Source organism: Tamandua tetradactyla, chromosome 13 (genome assembly GCF_023851605.1).
Source record: "Tamandua tetradactyla isolate mTamTet1 chromosome 13, mTamTet1.pri, whole genome shotgun sequence".
NCBI classification, from domain to species: domain Eukaryota; kingdom Metazoa; phylum Chordata; class Mammalia; order Pilosa; family Myrmecophagidae; genus Tamandua; species Tamandua tetradactyla.
In genome coordinates this window covers 34,133,326-34,149,461 of record NC_135339.1, presented here as the reverse complement: position 1 = coordinate 34,149,461, position 16,136 = coordinate 34,133,326, and the positions used below count along the sequence as shown (strand labels likewise).

The 16,136-nt window shown below is 35.3% G+C and overlaps 1 protein-coding gene across 10 annotated transcripts in view; it reads right to left on the bottom strand.

Moving 5' to 3' along the window:
• The window catches only part of JMJD1C (jumonji domain containing 1C), a 326,266-nt gene that overhangs the window by 29,895 nt on the left and 280,235 nt on the right, over nucleotides 1–16,136 (bottom strand). For all 10 annotated transcript variants that reach the window (XM_077125157.1, XM_077125158.1, XM_077125160.1 and 7 more), the window contains 5 exons: nucleotides 15,934–16,126; nucleotides 14,145–15,826; nucleotides 8,622–8,794; nucleotides 6,131–8,337; nucleotides 1,456–1,657 (listed from right to left, as the gene is read on the bottom strand). In XM_077125157.1, coding sequence (XP_076981272.1) covers nucleotides 1,456–1,657; nucleotides 6,131–8,337; nucleotides 8,622–8,794; nucleotides 14,145–15,826; nucleotides 15,934–16,126 — 4,457 coding nt within the window. The remainder of the gene's footprint in view (nucleotides 1–1,455; nucleotides 1,658–6,130; nucleotides 8,338–8,621; nucleotides 8,795–14,144; nucleotides 15,827–15,933; nucleotides 16,127–16,136) is intronic.

Here is a 16,136-nt window from a genome sequence, read left to right as displayed (position 1 = left end):
CAAAAAAACACTGAATATATATACATTTTTGATGAATTGAAATGACACTGAGAATGATTCAGAGTGAAAAAAAGACTCTTAATAGTTTCCTTAGAAACCCAATTAGTGTGCTTATTTCCTTCCAGCTTCTGACACCCAATTAACATTAAGTATTATATTCAGATAAGTTTAGAGTAACTGGAATGCTGAACTGCCATTCTCTAACTGGCTGGTGATTACTATTCAATTATCTTGCACTTAATCCCTTCACTCGTTAACCCAGACAGAGGATGTCTGACTTTTATTACATACTGCTTTGTATTTTTTAAATGGACAAACCAACATTCCTTTCACCCCTATTTTCTATATTTTTCCAGCTTTGTTCTATAATCTCTACCCAACATTCTTTCCTTCAAGACTCTCCTAGATTCTATCTCCTTAAATTTACTTTTTTACTGATTCCTTTTTTTATCTCTTCTGCACTTCCATACCATCTCCTACAACTATTCCATGAAGTTATCTGTCTTTTGGAGCTTTTTGGCTACAAAGACCATGAAGTAAAGAAGAAATGAGAAACAGATAACCAGGTCTGATCCTATTCTATTGGGCCACCAATATAATATACTCAGGGAGCAAAGTTTCTCAATTTCGTAGGAAGAAATGATAGTTATGAGAATCACTACAGCCTGCATCAATCGAACATTTAATGTGTGTTGGGTACTATATTAAGGGCTTTCTTAGAGGTCTTATCACACTTAATAACACAACATAGGAAACTTGGGGACAGAGCTGGGATTCAAACCCAGGAGTGACCGATTCCCGATCTGATCATTAACTAGTCTTTACTGGCTGGGTTACCCAGCTATTCCTTAGATGAACTTTTACAAATCTATCTGTGTTTTATAGTATTAAAGTATTATTTAGTAATACTAATATTAAAATAGCAATTAGAGAAATAACAAGTACGTTTTATATTTTGTTACAAAACCGGTAAAATATGACATGATGTCAACATTCTTGTCATTTTACAACTCCTGCATTTTTACTGTTATAAATATGCATGTTTAACAAAAGAAAAGTATGGGTATTCCAACGTAATACACTGATTAAAGTTGAGCTTATTAGAAGGCTTACCTTCACTTATAAACTCTGTGATTACTATGGTAAAATTTAAGTACCTTAAGCTTTGGTTTAAATGTGTAAAAAAAAAAAATTCTTCAATCAAAAATAAATTCTCAATGAGAAAAATATAAATCTTTAAGAGAAAGGCCAGATGGAACACAAATAGTAATGTGAATAGTTACCTATTATTAAATTTGGTACTAAAATGTTTTCTTTAGCTAAATATTCCTTTATATTGTTTCAAAGACATGCAAGATCAAAGAAGCCCACTTCCAAAAGGATCCTCAAATTAATAATATAATTTGCGATACCCAAGAAGTAGACTTTTTTCCCATTCGCTTATTATCAACTTACCGTCTAAAGTAATAAAACCTACAAAATACTGGTGAATGAGTTGGTTCTTCTCCTTTTTTACTTCGAATAAGTCTACATTCTCGGCATTTCTGTAAATTAGGCCCTATTTCACAGCAGGAGTCATCCTGTAAAAAGGATTCCCCAGTTTGCTTCAGCTTCTTGACTTTACGCCAATCTTTTAATACTGAACGAGGTATGCCAGCTGTAAAATTAGGAAAATATTATCAAGAAAATGTTTACAGAAAAGTATACTTCTTGAGATGAAGTTTGAATCAATTAAGAATGTATAAAAGAAGCAAAGAGATCATTTTAGAATTCTAGGTTTCTCATTCATAACTAAAAAATCACCAGTAATTATTTTTATTTATCTATTATTATACTAATAAAAACAATCTAGACTCTTATCATATGAGCATACTGGAAATACAGAAGTAAGTACATATAAATTTTTCTGCTGGCTGAAATATTTACATAAAAATATTCTTATGTATATAGTAGCAAACATGATAATCTTTCATGTTAATACCATGTACATTTATAATTGAATATAATCCTTCTATACAGAAATTTGGTTCTGTAGGAGGAAATTCTTTCAATACTCACAGGAAGAACCTAAAGACCACAAGTATACTTATAGTAACAACAGGATAGTTTCAACATACTTCTGTTGACCTGAAATATTTAATCTGATTCTGCAAGGTAAATATAGCTCATTAAGACAAGTAGTGATTTTATAATCTGTATTTGGGAGAAGTGGAGCTAAGAAATACTAAGCTATGTTTTTCTTAATATAGCTTTCTTTTTATAATGCTCTCCCATATGCTATCAACATATTGAGAAAAGCAGTTTCTTTTAGAAAATAACAAGACCTAAAGGAAGTAAACAAAAAAATCCTACTATTAACTTGTTTCACTTTTTGATGGCAGGAAGATTTAAAAAAAAAAAAACGGCACTGGATAAGTCTAAAGGAAAAAACCTCAAATGTGCTATACACACTAACTTTTCAGGAATAAAATAAATCTATTCATCACATTCCACATAATTTTCCCCATATTTATAAACAATAATATAAACACTAGCTCAAGTAATCAGTCATCTATGGAGCAGGAGGAATAAAAAAATACATACAGTTTGCCAATTAAATTTTTTAAAAAAAGCATTTAAAAGCAAGATGTTGGGACAAATATCTGTTAACTCTAACTACATTCTAACTGGTTACTGCCCATATATCTGTTAATCAAACATAATAATATCTATATAGTTATTTCTGTCATGGTGAAAGAATAAACTATAGTTCCTAATCTTGTATTTTCTTATTTGGTGGAACAGAGATACAAATATTCTCCCAAGATCATACAACTTTTACATAAATTTCTAAAAGAAACACCTTGTTAATAGAACTCTTTGGCCCAGAGCGCCCATGATCATTTACGTGTTCATGATGTAAGCAATACAATCACAGAAAGATCACATATTTCAATATAGGAAGAATTCTGTTTGAACTCAAGGAGGCCCATTTAAAACAAGCACAGTTATTAAATAGTTTTAGGATTGCTGCCTGGTTTTCCTACAACTACATGCTCTCCCATCCACTGCCTCTAATTTAGGACAAGGAGTCATTTGACTTAATCTATTAGAGAAGCACATGTACAAAACCATGCAATACACACACACACACACACACACACACACACACACACACACACACATGCATACATACTACTTAGGGACAGAAAATGTTTCTAGGAGGCTTGTGCTAAAGATTGACTGTGTATTGCCTTCAATGTATGAAGGCAGATTTATCCTACAGAACTTAAAACTTCAGAATTTCCTAAGTCTGAAAGAACAAGAGAAATGTTACCCCGCTGATAACATTTTTGTTTGGCACACTTGCTTCCAATAGTTTACTGCTTCTTAAATTACATTAGAAGAAACTAAATTTAATCTGTATCTATTTTGACTAAGAAATAACTTTTAAGTAACATGCTTTTAATTCCAGATAATGGAATGTTTCAACAAGCATGGATTACCATATTAAGGTGAACAATTTACACAACACTATAATAAAGAACCAAATATTTCAAAGCAAATCTTAATTCTGTGACACAAAATAGCACTTAAAAAAAAGTAAATGAATGAATTAGAGAGATATGAAGGCCTGGTTCATATGGGCAACTTTTGATATCATTTCTTTTAGACTAGGCTATACATGACTATAGCTAACTTCTTTTATACATTTTGCTGAAATAGTGTTTATGCAATAAATATACTTCATCCTTCAAATCTACTGATATTTATATTAAAGATATTAAATTTAAAAGTTTGACATTAAGACACTTCACTTGCTCAACATAAAACATATAACTCGGGCAGTATAACGGTGGCTCAGTGGCAGAAATCTTGCCTGTCATGCCAGAGATCCAGGTTCAACTCCCAAAACCTGCCCACGTAAAATAAATAAACAAACAAAAAACACACATAACATAATGCTTCCTTTACACCATAGAAATCTTTTCAATTATAGCTCTTTACTGATAGCAATTCCATAAATAGCTGGTCTAGCATTAAAAAACTGGGAAGAATAAATAAAACAAATGCATGCTAACTTTAATCTCAAATGCCATCATTAAGAAACTTTTTTTTTTAAATATAGAAATCAAACTCTGATTATAGTCAAACACTGGTTTTTGTGTATCACAGGATTTATATTTAAATTTGGTGGGCAATTTAAGGTGATAAAATTATGTAAAAACTAGTCATAGAGAAGAAGCAGAGTTTTAATTTGTCAATAACAAAAAGCAGCAGATATGAAGGCATTACAAAATAGCTGATAAAGTAAAATCTATTTTATCTGGTTTAGAATGCACTTACTAAGAAACATGTATAGAGTATATATAACTATATATGTATTCATAATGTATATAGTCATATTACATCATGTAAGAGCAGGCCTAAGTAATTATTTCTGACTGAGTACGATTGATGGCAACCCCATTAAACACTATAAGAAAAAGGTCATATTTAATCCATAAAGTAGATAATCCAGTCACCCTCCAAGTTCCTTGATTTGTGAATTCCCAACTTAAGCTAACTTTTCTAGATGGCCTGGAATAAAAGCAAGTTAACTCTACTAATAACTAATAGATGGCATTAATAGTCACTTTATTATTTTGGATTTGGGTACAAATGGGATTTAAAATAACCTTTCTAAAGCTAAATATTAGTTATGAAAGAGTTGAGACTTGACTAAATGCCAACAACTTTGGGACAGATGGAAAGCACTAATGCTGGCCTTCATCTTAGAACTTTTATTTGGGAACATATACATTCAGTCTCAAAATGAAAACAACATATGTACATTGTTAAGAGCTAATTTTATGAATATTAATTAACAAGAATTTTCTTAATGTTAAAAGTTAGAAGGTTCCTATCTCTGTTTTCTATAATTTAAACTCAAATATTTGAATACCTAACACCAAAAGAAATGATATGTGAGACAGAAGAGAAACAATTTTTGTGACAATAAACTTGTTAAGAATTCACTGGGGATATGAAAACACATGGGAAAAACAATACTGTACATAAATCCAATAGTCATATAAATGGTATGTTCCTTCACTGTCAGTCTCCCTCTGTTTTCTGACTGTATTTGTTTTTCAGTCCCTCAGCCTCTGTCTCTAGTTGAGCTTGTTTTCCTTTGTTCTTTCACTTTCTGACTGTCTTTTTATGATTCTATCTTCCTGTTTTTCTCTCCTTCACTCTGCCTTTGGTTTCCACACAGACATGTGGCACAAAATAAAAGAGCCTTCAAGCTCTTTATTATAAAACTACTTCTTGAATGCCCATAGTATCAGCTATTTCATATTTTATATCTGGATGAATACACAGATATAAACTATTAAGTGCTTTCTGCATTGTACAATATACCTAAAAAGTTACAGGTAAACTGAGAAAAACTCCCTCTAGAGTAAAAACACACAGGTATACTTAACAGTAAATATTACTGGTAAGCATCACTTATTTTGCCCTGCCCTAGCCACAAAGGAAATAGAAATATTTTCAGTTTTGAACTTTCTCTTCTTATGGAAGTTCTTAATATAGAAATGAACAACAAAACCACATGCTCCTCCTCCCTAACTCTTAAAAAATGTTTGAGGATTGTTCGAATGAATAACATTAATAGTTTACTATATATTAATTTCAAAAAACTGCCAATTTTGTCACCAGATGACAAACAGTGAGATAAAGGGCACAGCAGCCACACTACTCTGAAATAATTACCTTTAATGGGTTTTCTTTTCCCATTATTCCATTATAGATAAAGAGCTCATGTTAAAAATTCACTTTTGGTTTGACAGCCACAACTGCATTTGGACAGTTCTTAGAAATGGTCAAAATTCTAAGTAACTAAAAAATTATACAATGGGTGTTTGCCAATATGAGGGCTAGGAAAAACAAATGTATTTCTATAAGTCTCTTAAAAATAGGAAGGTAAGTATTTTTACCTCCAAAACACCTATACAATATAGAGATGAGGTCAATGAACAATTATATAATACCAAGGCACGTAAACAAAGACAAAAAAATGCCTTTATGTTCACTAATATTTAGAGAACCATACATCAGTATTAGAACATACAGACCATTTCACCTGACGTAAAACAAAGTAACTTACCACCACTACTATGGCTCTGCAACTTCAATTTACTTTTCTCTTTGGCACTCCTGCTGAGAATCCCATTGGGTTTTACATCTTCTTCCATTTCACCTTTTCTCTTCTGCAAATCATTTTGCTTCTTTTTGTAAGTTGGCTTAGGCTGCCGTTTAGTCCTTTGCTCTGACTTGCTTTCACTTTCATCTGAGTCTCCACTTTCAGAGCCAGATTCATAAGATCGTTTGGTTTTTCTCTTACTGACTTTATCATCTTTTACATATTTATCAACTATGATCTTATTATCTATGCTATTTTGTATATCATTAGATGTAGAGGCTATTAAATTGACAGAACATGGCTTAATGATTTCAGATACAGAGGTCCCTGAATTTTCCATTTTATTCATATTTTTATCTTCTTCTGAATGTCTAGTAAGCCAGGCCTTTTTCAGTTTTGTATGGTAGTTTGGCTGACTTGCCTGAGATGCTTGCCCATTTCCAACAGAGTTTGCTTTGTTTATTGTACTACAGACCACAGTGTTATCCAAGGGAAGGGAGGCTGAAGACGTCTGATTTTTTATAGGATAAGGTTCAGTCTCACTGACATTACTATTTTTATACTGAGCTGCAGCCAAAGCTGCCTTGTGCTTTTTTAAATGGATAAAATCAGTTGTACCTGAGAATCCAGTGCTGGGCTGAATAGTACTTCCTGTCTTACTACTGGCTGGTGTAACTGATGCTGTGGAGCTGACCTTGCATTCTTGTGTTTGAGCTGCTGACTGACTGACACTTTCGGAGGAGGTACATTCTAAGGACGTAGAAGTCAAAATGCTATTTGATAAAGAGTAAATTACTTCTGAACTACCCCAGCTGGAAACACTGGTGGTAGTGGCAGCAGATGTGAATACATCCGTTTTGGTATTACACATTGTATTTACAGCAGACATGACTGAACCGGGAACACTGCCCTGTGAGACAGCCTGAAAGTTTTTTTCAGATTTTATGTGAGCACTGTCTGAATTCATACTTGGCAGAATGATTCTTCCACTCTCTCCAGCTTCTGCTGGTTTGAAGCAATCTGTTTGATTTGCCACAGTTGAAGATCTTTCACTAACTCGATCTTTTGAAGTTAACTGCACTGCTGGCATGCTATCATATTTTGTACTGGAAGGTGGACGTACAATGACAGATGCCATAGCAGCCTGTGACTTTCCATTGCTTTTCTCCAGATGCCACTCAGCCTTTTCTTTGTTGAGGTTATTATTAGATTTCCATATTTCTGTCAAACTCTGTTCAGAAGAACTCTTGAAATTTGCCTGAGAGTCTTTTGGCTCGGGTATTAGAGTTGGAGGCTTTTGTGATTCTTGAACTTTTCCACCAGCATTTACTGGCATCACTGGAGTTAAAGTTGGAGGGGAAAGGCTACTATAGCTGCTTTCCTTTCTTTCCAAACTGTGATGAATCGGGGGGTGAAATACTGGTGCTCTATGTAAAGCAGGCATACTCCGGAGTGTATTTGTAGAAGAAACTGTCAAATGAGTAGGACTCCTACAGTCATTTCTGAAGGTTGTTATTGAGTGAGATGCAATTTGATGGGGAACATGTTCAGGTATCTTGCTTACTAAACCTTCACTTTCTGGTTGGTGTTTAATCAGAGGTGGAGGCTTTGAAAGAGAAGATATAAATGAAGTCAGAGTTTGAGGATTAGTTGCTGCTGCAAGGCTATTACTCTGATTTTCAGCATAAATATTTGAAATCTCTTTGGATGGATAAGATCTTGGTGGTTCGTTGATGACACTATTAGACAATGTTGTGAAATAGTTACTTTGGGGCAAACTTGGAGGCACTGAATGCTTCATTTTATAAAGATCTGATACTGAGCGTTCTACATCTTTGTCTTGTTTGATGACATGGCTTTTAGGGCTAGAAGATGAGGATGCTATTCTGGAATAATTCTCTCTCTCACCCTCAGTGCCCTTGATTTTAGTTGTAAAGGGTGCAACATCAATACTTTCTTGAAGGATTCGGCGGTGTTCCTCCTTATATTTGTTCAGTCTCTCTCCAGTCTCTTGGGGTGGCCTCTGTAACTGATTCAATATTGGATCCACAAAATGCCTATGTAAGTGACCATCTTTTCCAGTCTGTGACCTATTTGGATCCAGGTCATTTTTTGCTGATGTGGATGCAACAGATCGTAATGGTTCAATAAAAGCTTTCCTCTCCAATTCTCTGCAGACAAAATACACAAAAGTTCCGGTAACCATATTTTGTTGCTTAATACAGTATTTGTAAGTAACATCATTGTATCCAATACTGTTCTATTATGAAAGGAAAACACTTCTTTGAATGCTGGTTTAATATGATCGAGTAAATTAGAAAGTATATCAAAATAAAACAGTACTTCTTCAACCCCTAGTTCTAAGGCATTTAGTAACCTAAAACTACCTGCTTAGAAAGTAAATTAAGAAGAATTATGAGAGGTATTTATAAGTTTTAAGCATTGGTCAACTTACTCTTTATGATGATCTACTAAAGTTTTTGTCAAGGGTGGACTGGAATGCGCTGTAATTTTAAGAGGCCGATGAGGCTCTGCACTGGAAGGTCTGACAGGAATGTGACTAAGTAACCCAATGCCATCCGCTGAGGTGACAGGAGTGGGTTGATGTAACCAAGGACTGGGAGAATTCTATTTAAAGAAAATCAAACTTCAGTTGGTAGAAAAAGTTACACATAATAAAACAAAATGCCTTTAACAACAGTATATTTATGAAGCACACAACTCTAAATTCATTTTATGAAAAATTATAGACAAATGAGTAACCAACATAATCGTAGAGATTTTTTTCCCATGTCATGTAAAAAACTATTCAGTGATAAAGTAGGAATTTCCAGAAACTTATTATATTTTCTAAAAGCAAAATTTAAAATCACTGCATTTAATATAAATTTACAGAGAAGCAGCAGGCTTATTAACATTTCCTAAAATTATGTAACATCAAAAAATATATGCTGCTAATAGCAAAACCAGAATTTGCTATTCATAAAATATATTTCTTCATAAAAAGAACTTCATAATTAAATTCATTTGCTAATTTTTGTTACCAAAAGCAATTAACTTTTTTTTTTCTTTTTTTTAAATGGGCAGGCACCTAGAATGGAACCCGGGTCTCTGGAATGGCAGGTAAGAACTCTGTCACTGAGCCGCTGCTGCCTGCCCAATAATTAACTTTTTTCTGTAATGGCAGATAATTACATTTTCAAAGCCCAAATGTACTCCATGTCACCCTAAACTATAAACATTATTGTTTTTATAAAGAAAGTTCAAGGGCACCATCAAGAATGGGAATGGGAAGCTCAGGATCACAATTTTTCTAGAATTGAGATCTTGTCAACATCAAATTTGGGACAGCTGGTACAGAATAAAACATGTATATTTACTGCTAACTTCACTAAAGAAGGCTGAAGTGCAAATTAAAGTAGAGCTCAAAGAATTTTGCTTGTAATAGTAATAAATCATAAGAAATACCTTCCAAATTGTGAACCCTGCATCTTACACCACCAACCATCAGGTGTTCTTTACCACCATGCTCATCCATCACAACTTGGAGGGACTCATAACCACAGCCTAATGTCACCACTGCTACCCAGAATATAATGGCTCTTCTTGTCAAAATTTTGGCATGATAAACATCATCCTTGTATCTACTGGTACTACTAAGGCTGTGTGTAAACAATTATTAACCCTAAAGTAAATGAGACGTTCTCGAGCAGTCTTCCAAATTGGCTACCTCCAACATATCTACCACGGATCTCACCCAACTTCAGAAAGCTGTCAAAATGATGAAAATATGGTAAAACAAAGCTTCTGGGGGATACCTGAAAGGTATCTCGGCTTCATCAAGGATAGGAGTTTAATAGTGACACCCTTCTCTCCATTTTTGATACTGGAACTGGTATTGCCCTCAAAAACCATTTCTTAATATGAAAATGAATAGGCTAGGGAAAACATTCATTCCATGAAGGAAAAAGAGCCCTATACCATCACCTTTAGCAACACCTTGCTAGGTAGAAAGAATCACAGCCCCAACTTTCCCCCCAAAATTCTAGGAATCTCTTTCCTTGGGTCTCCTAAATAAAACAAGAATCTTAGTCACATCTTGTAATGTACCATCAATGTAATCTATCCTGAGGCAGATACAATTTGCCTTTTAAGAATACTTTGATACTGAATTTTAGGGGCTGTTCTATACATGTATAATCTATATTATACAGTATTCTAAATAATCTGGTATTCAGAGACAAGAACGAAGCTGATCAGTTTGGGATTAGGGTAATTCAGCAAACAGGGTTAAGGAAGACACTGCCAGTATTTTAGAACTTCACCTACTCTTTGAGACCAAAGGAAGAAAGTTTTATTATGTTTAGAACCTAAATTTTCAGTAGCACATAATTTAACTCAATTTGTCCAGATAGATCATTCCAACAATCCAAACACAGAGAGCCCAGAATAAAAATGAGAGCTTTTAATCCTGTATAGCTTAACGTAATGCCTGGAGACATCCCAGAGTATATTAAGCAAAAAGTACTGGCTAAGAGGCAGGCAACAGCGGCACAAGTGGTAGAGTTCTCGCATGCCATGCTGGAGACCCAGGTTCGACTCCTGGAGCCTGCCCATGCCATGCACCCCTTGTCCCTACACCCCAGGGCCAAAAAAAAAAGTACTGTCTGAGTCCCTTGAGGGATGGGAGAAAAATTATGGAACTATTAAACTTTATCACTAGGAAAAACCCCTGATATTGTGCCAAACATCAGGAACACCCAAATCAATAGGCCAAGCCCTCGATTTTCAGGCTTCTTCTTGTGAAGCTTATGTATGTAGTAGAGAAGCTTAGCCTATGTACAGGTATGCCTAAGAGTTACTTCTGGAGGGCCTCTTTTGTTGTTCAGAGGTGGCCTCACTCTCTCTAAACCAATCTCTGCAAGTGAAATCATTGCCCTCTCCCCTACGTGCGACATGGCATCCAGGGGTGAAAATCTCCCTGGTGATGTGGGAGAGGACTCCAAAGGATGAGTCCAGCCCTTGGACCATGGGATCAACAATTCCATCCTGACAAAAGGAAAAGAAGTATAACTAATAACGTATCAGTGGCTGAGAGAGTTCAAATTTAGTTGAGAGGCTGCTCTGGAGGTCACTCTTCTACGAGCTTCAGTTAGATACTACTACCTATCATAACTTGCCAAACCTGAACCAAAACCATTCCAGCCAATCCTAAAGAACATCTAGGGCAATATATAAGATTCTACAAACGTTTCATGCACTAGGGTAACTTTCTAGAAATCTATAACCTCCAGATGATTCCCTGGACTAGGTAAGTCCTGAAATCTAGACGGGCCATTTTCTCAAAAAAAATCAGTTAGTTCCATCTCCACACCCCGTATTAATGACAGCCCCTCTCAACAAGAAAAAGTTAGAATGGTCATAGCCCAAATACCCCTAAAGAGAGGGATGGAAAGATCAAAGGTGATTGTGGAGTTATACAGAGAAGGTAGGATTTAACAAATGAGTATGACTGCTGAACCATTAAATTAATATTTCTTTTAGTCTTCAGTATCTTAGAGTATCTAGAAGTAAAAACCTAAAACTGTAGAATTGTAACCCATACCAAGCTCTGAAATCTGTTCTACAACTAACTGTTGGGTTTTGCTATGAAATTTATTGTTTTTTTGTATATGTTATTTTTCACAAAAAAGAAAAAATAAGTCAATTGGGATAATAAGAAAATATTTATTCCTTATATTCTCCTATATTCTGAAGTAGCCAGAAGGAAAAATCTGAGATGATGGTATAGCAGCCCATGACAAACTCTGGGATCTGTCCTGTAACTACTTGTTGAAGACTATTTTTGAAAACCATTGTTTTCTCTTTCTTTGCTTTGTATATATGTTCTATTATACAATAAAAAAAGAAAAAAAAAGTATTGGCAAAGTCCCTTGAGGGATGGGAGAAAAAATATGGAACTATTAAACTTTACCACTGGGGAAACCCTTGATACTGTGTCAAATATTAAGGACACCCAAATCAATAGGCCAAGCACTTGATCGTGAGGCTTGCTCTTGTGAAGCTTATGTATGTGGCAGAGAAGCTTAGCCTACCTATAGGTACACCTAAGAGTTACTTCCAGGGGACCTCTTTTGTTGCTCAGATGTGGCCTCACTCAGTCTCTAAGCCCAATTCAGCAAGTGAAACCATTGTCTTCCCTGCTATATGATACATGCCATCCAGAGATGAAAGTCTCCCTGGAGGCGTGGGAGATGACCCTGGCCCTTACATCATGGGATCAACAATGCCATCCTGACAAAAAGGAGGAAAAGAAGTATATAACAAGGTATCAGCTGTACAGGTTCAAGAGAGTTCAAATAGAATTGAGAGGCTACACGGGAGGTCACTCTTATGCATGCTTCAGTTAGACATTGCTATTTATCATAACTTGCCAAAACCCCAAACAAAATCATTCCTGACAAACACAAATACCTAGGGCAATATATAACATTTCACAATGGCTCCATGCACTAGAGTAACTTTCCAGAAACCTACAACCTCCAGATGGGTCCCTGGACTAGATAAGTCCTGAAACCTAGAGGGCCCAGCCTCTCTAGAACATCATATAGTTTCATCTCCCCACTCCATATTAGTGAAAAAAGTTGGAATGGCCATCACCCAAACACTCCTTAACAGACAGACAGAAAGATCAAAGGTGATGGTGGAGTTATACAGAGAAGGAAGGATTTAACAAATGAATATGATTGCTGAATCATTAAATTGGTATCTCTTTTATATAAGATTCTACAAAGGTCCCATGCACAAGGGTAACTCCAAAACCATCAACCTCCAGATGGGTCCCTGGACCAGACAAGTCCTGAAATACAGAGAGGATAGCCCTAACAGAACATCAACTAGTTTTATCCTCTTATCCCATTATCAACAGCCCCTTCCAACATGAATAAGTTAGAAGGGGCATAGCCCAAATACCCCTAAAGGGAGAAAGATCAAAAGTGATGACAGAGTTATACAGAGGTCAGGTTTAACAAATGAGTATGATTGCTGAATCGTTATACTGATATTTCTTTTTGCCTCCAGTACTTTAGAGCAGCTCTAAGTAAAAACCTAAAATTGTGGAATTGTAACCCATACCAAACCCTGAAATCTGTTCTACAACTAATTGTGGTGACACATCGTAATTTATTGTTTTTATTTAAACAACTGTTAAGTTATTTAAAAAGAAGGAGGAGTATAACAGAGAGAATACAATATAACAATTGAGTATGACCACTGATTCATTATATTGATATTTCTCCAATGTCTTGGTGCACTAGAAGAAAAAACTAAATATTGTGGAACTAACCCATACAAAATCTTAAAATTTATTCTACAACTACTTTCTAAAATATACTTGGAAATTTATTGTTTTTGTATATATGTTATATTTCACAATAAAACGAACAAACAAACAAAACAGGTGGGCCATGGTGGCTCAGTAGGCAGAGTTCTTCCCTGCCACGCTGGAGACCCAGGTTCGATTCCCAGTGCCTGCCCATGCAAAAAAACAAATAAACAAAAATATGTTAAATAAAGAACAATTTGAAAATGATATAAATCTTGACTACAAAATTTTACTTCTAGGTATTTAGCTGAGCAAAACAATTATGGATATGTACTAAATAATTAGCTAATGTACAAAGCTAATTATGGATAGTTAGTTATGAGGTTATTCATGCTTCGTAATAGGTTGTATCTGAAAGAATTTTTAAAGTTTTACTTGTTTTAACTCTTTTTATGAAGAGACTTCTGAGATTTCAGCTTCTACTGCTGCAAAGTTACTAAGTATCAGAAGGTTCATTATTACTGGAAAATTTTAACATTTTCTAAGAAGAAATTATCTAAAACTAAATTCAGTAGATATTCAAAAAACACTTTGAACATGTATTATTGAACATATGCATATTACTGATACGTAGGAAACTGCAATGCAACTTACCCTCCTTATGGAAGTGTCTGTATTAACTGTATTTTCTGAGTGAACCCACTTAGAAGAAGGGAGACCAAGTCCTGAGTATGCATGTGTACCATTTGGATACTGCCAAATAATTGGATAAAGTCCAAGCTGATTATATGAAGCAGAAGGATGGGCTTGTGCAAGAAGATGAGGTGACTGGTGCTGTAACAACTGTTGCTGTTGTTGGTGTGCTAACGCTAAGTGGCTCAAGCTGCTGGCATGGGCAGTCTCTAGTCGTGGATGGCCACCTAGTAAGGAGGCAGTAGGCACTCCAGATAACACAGTAGGAAGTAAATGAGGATGATGAACAGAATGATGTGGGCCACTAGTCAGAGGGTGAGTGTTAATGGTAGGTAATGGAGTTTGACTGGATGATCCAGCTAGTAAGTGGGGTGCAGGAGTTAAGGCAGGGTGATGGGTACCTGGATTTAAACAGGTTCTATGGGATGAGGAATGAAGAGGAAAAGGATGCTGGTTTAAGAACTGTGAGATGTGATTAGCTCCTGTATCTGGCCCAACAAGTGCAGGATCTCTGTAAACTGTGAAATGCTCATTTTTATCAATGATAAGAGGGCTCTTTGTAGTTTCCAATGTACTGCCTCGAGCAGGAACTGGATGAAAACTGCATCTTGATAATTCGTGTTCTATCTTATTTGCCAGCCTCCTTTCACCAGCAACTTGGCTATTCACATACGTGGCCTTAGACTTTACAGAATCAGGAGAATGGGTAATTTTGGCTTTAATAACTTCGGGTGAAGGATTTGATTTTGTCTTGGGAACATCTGCTGAAGTATTAAGCTTAGATTTTGTGGTCTCTGGAGGGGGACTTTGCTTATGCAGCTTACCATCTTCTGTGGCAGAAACTGCATTTAAAGAAGACATGTAAGGAATATACTGATTTTTCTCTTTTTCCATATTCAGGTGATCATTTCCTGAAGAAACATTAGAAACACTTGATTGCGTTAAATCCACTTTAACTACATCACTAACCCAGCTCTGGTCAGAATCTTGTTTTGTTGTTTCCATGTATTTTGCATTTGCAATAGAATGTTTTGAGTCATTAGGATCCATTTTCTGAAGTGTCTGAAGGCCAAAGGTACTTGAGTTTTCCTGAGCCACCTTTTCTGAATTAGTGTCATTTGTAATATCAATAATACATTTTGGTGTAGGTGGTTTGGATATATACTTATCCTTTTGTAATAATTCCACTGTATGTGTCTTTCCCATATTGCTTTCCTGAAGAAGTAAATCATTAGGATTATGATCAGAAAGTGTGGCCTGTTCTGATGAATGGATGATTTTTTTCTCTTGAACCTGAGAGTCAAGTGATTTCAGCTTCTCTGCTTCTTCATGTTTTTTATCTTCCTGTATATGATTCCAGGGAGTCTGGCTATCCACTAGTGTCTGCTCTCCTGCCCTATCGTTATTCTGGGATTTTCCTTCTTCTCCATTTATCTTTGAAAAGTTTTTATTTTTCAATTCATTCTCTGGCTTTTGCTCTAATGAATGATCTATTATTCTCTTATTTGAATTTTCTGAGTCACTGCTCTCAGAAAAGTCTGAAACATTGTCAGTTCGTAGTCTTTTCATATTTAGTTTCTTTTCATCCTCCTCAGGCTTCCTTCTTTTATTCGTCAAGTGTTTGTTTTTACTTTTAGGATTTTCTGTAACATTAAAAAAAAAAAGCCTCATTTTTCACATCAATATTAAATACATATTTTTAATGTATTTGTTTTATTTGTTCTCTTAAGGAAAAAAAAAGTAGTCCTACCTCCCCGTGCTATATAATCACATTTTTCCTCCTTCATCTTCTCTTCATCTGGTATACTGCTATCTGAGCCCTTTCTCTTATTTGGACGGACATTTCTTTGTTGCTGCTGCTGGTGTATATTCTGTTTTGGTATTGCAGCTTGGGAGTTCATTGCTGGTCTGGGACTATTTGCTTGGGCACGTGTATAGTGACCCTAAAAATAA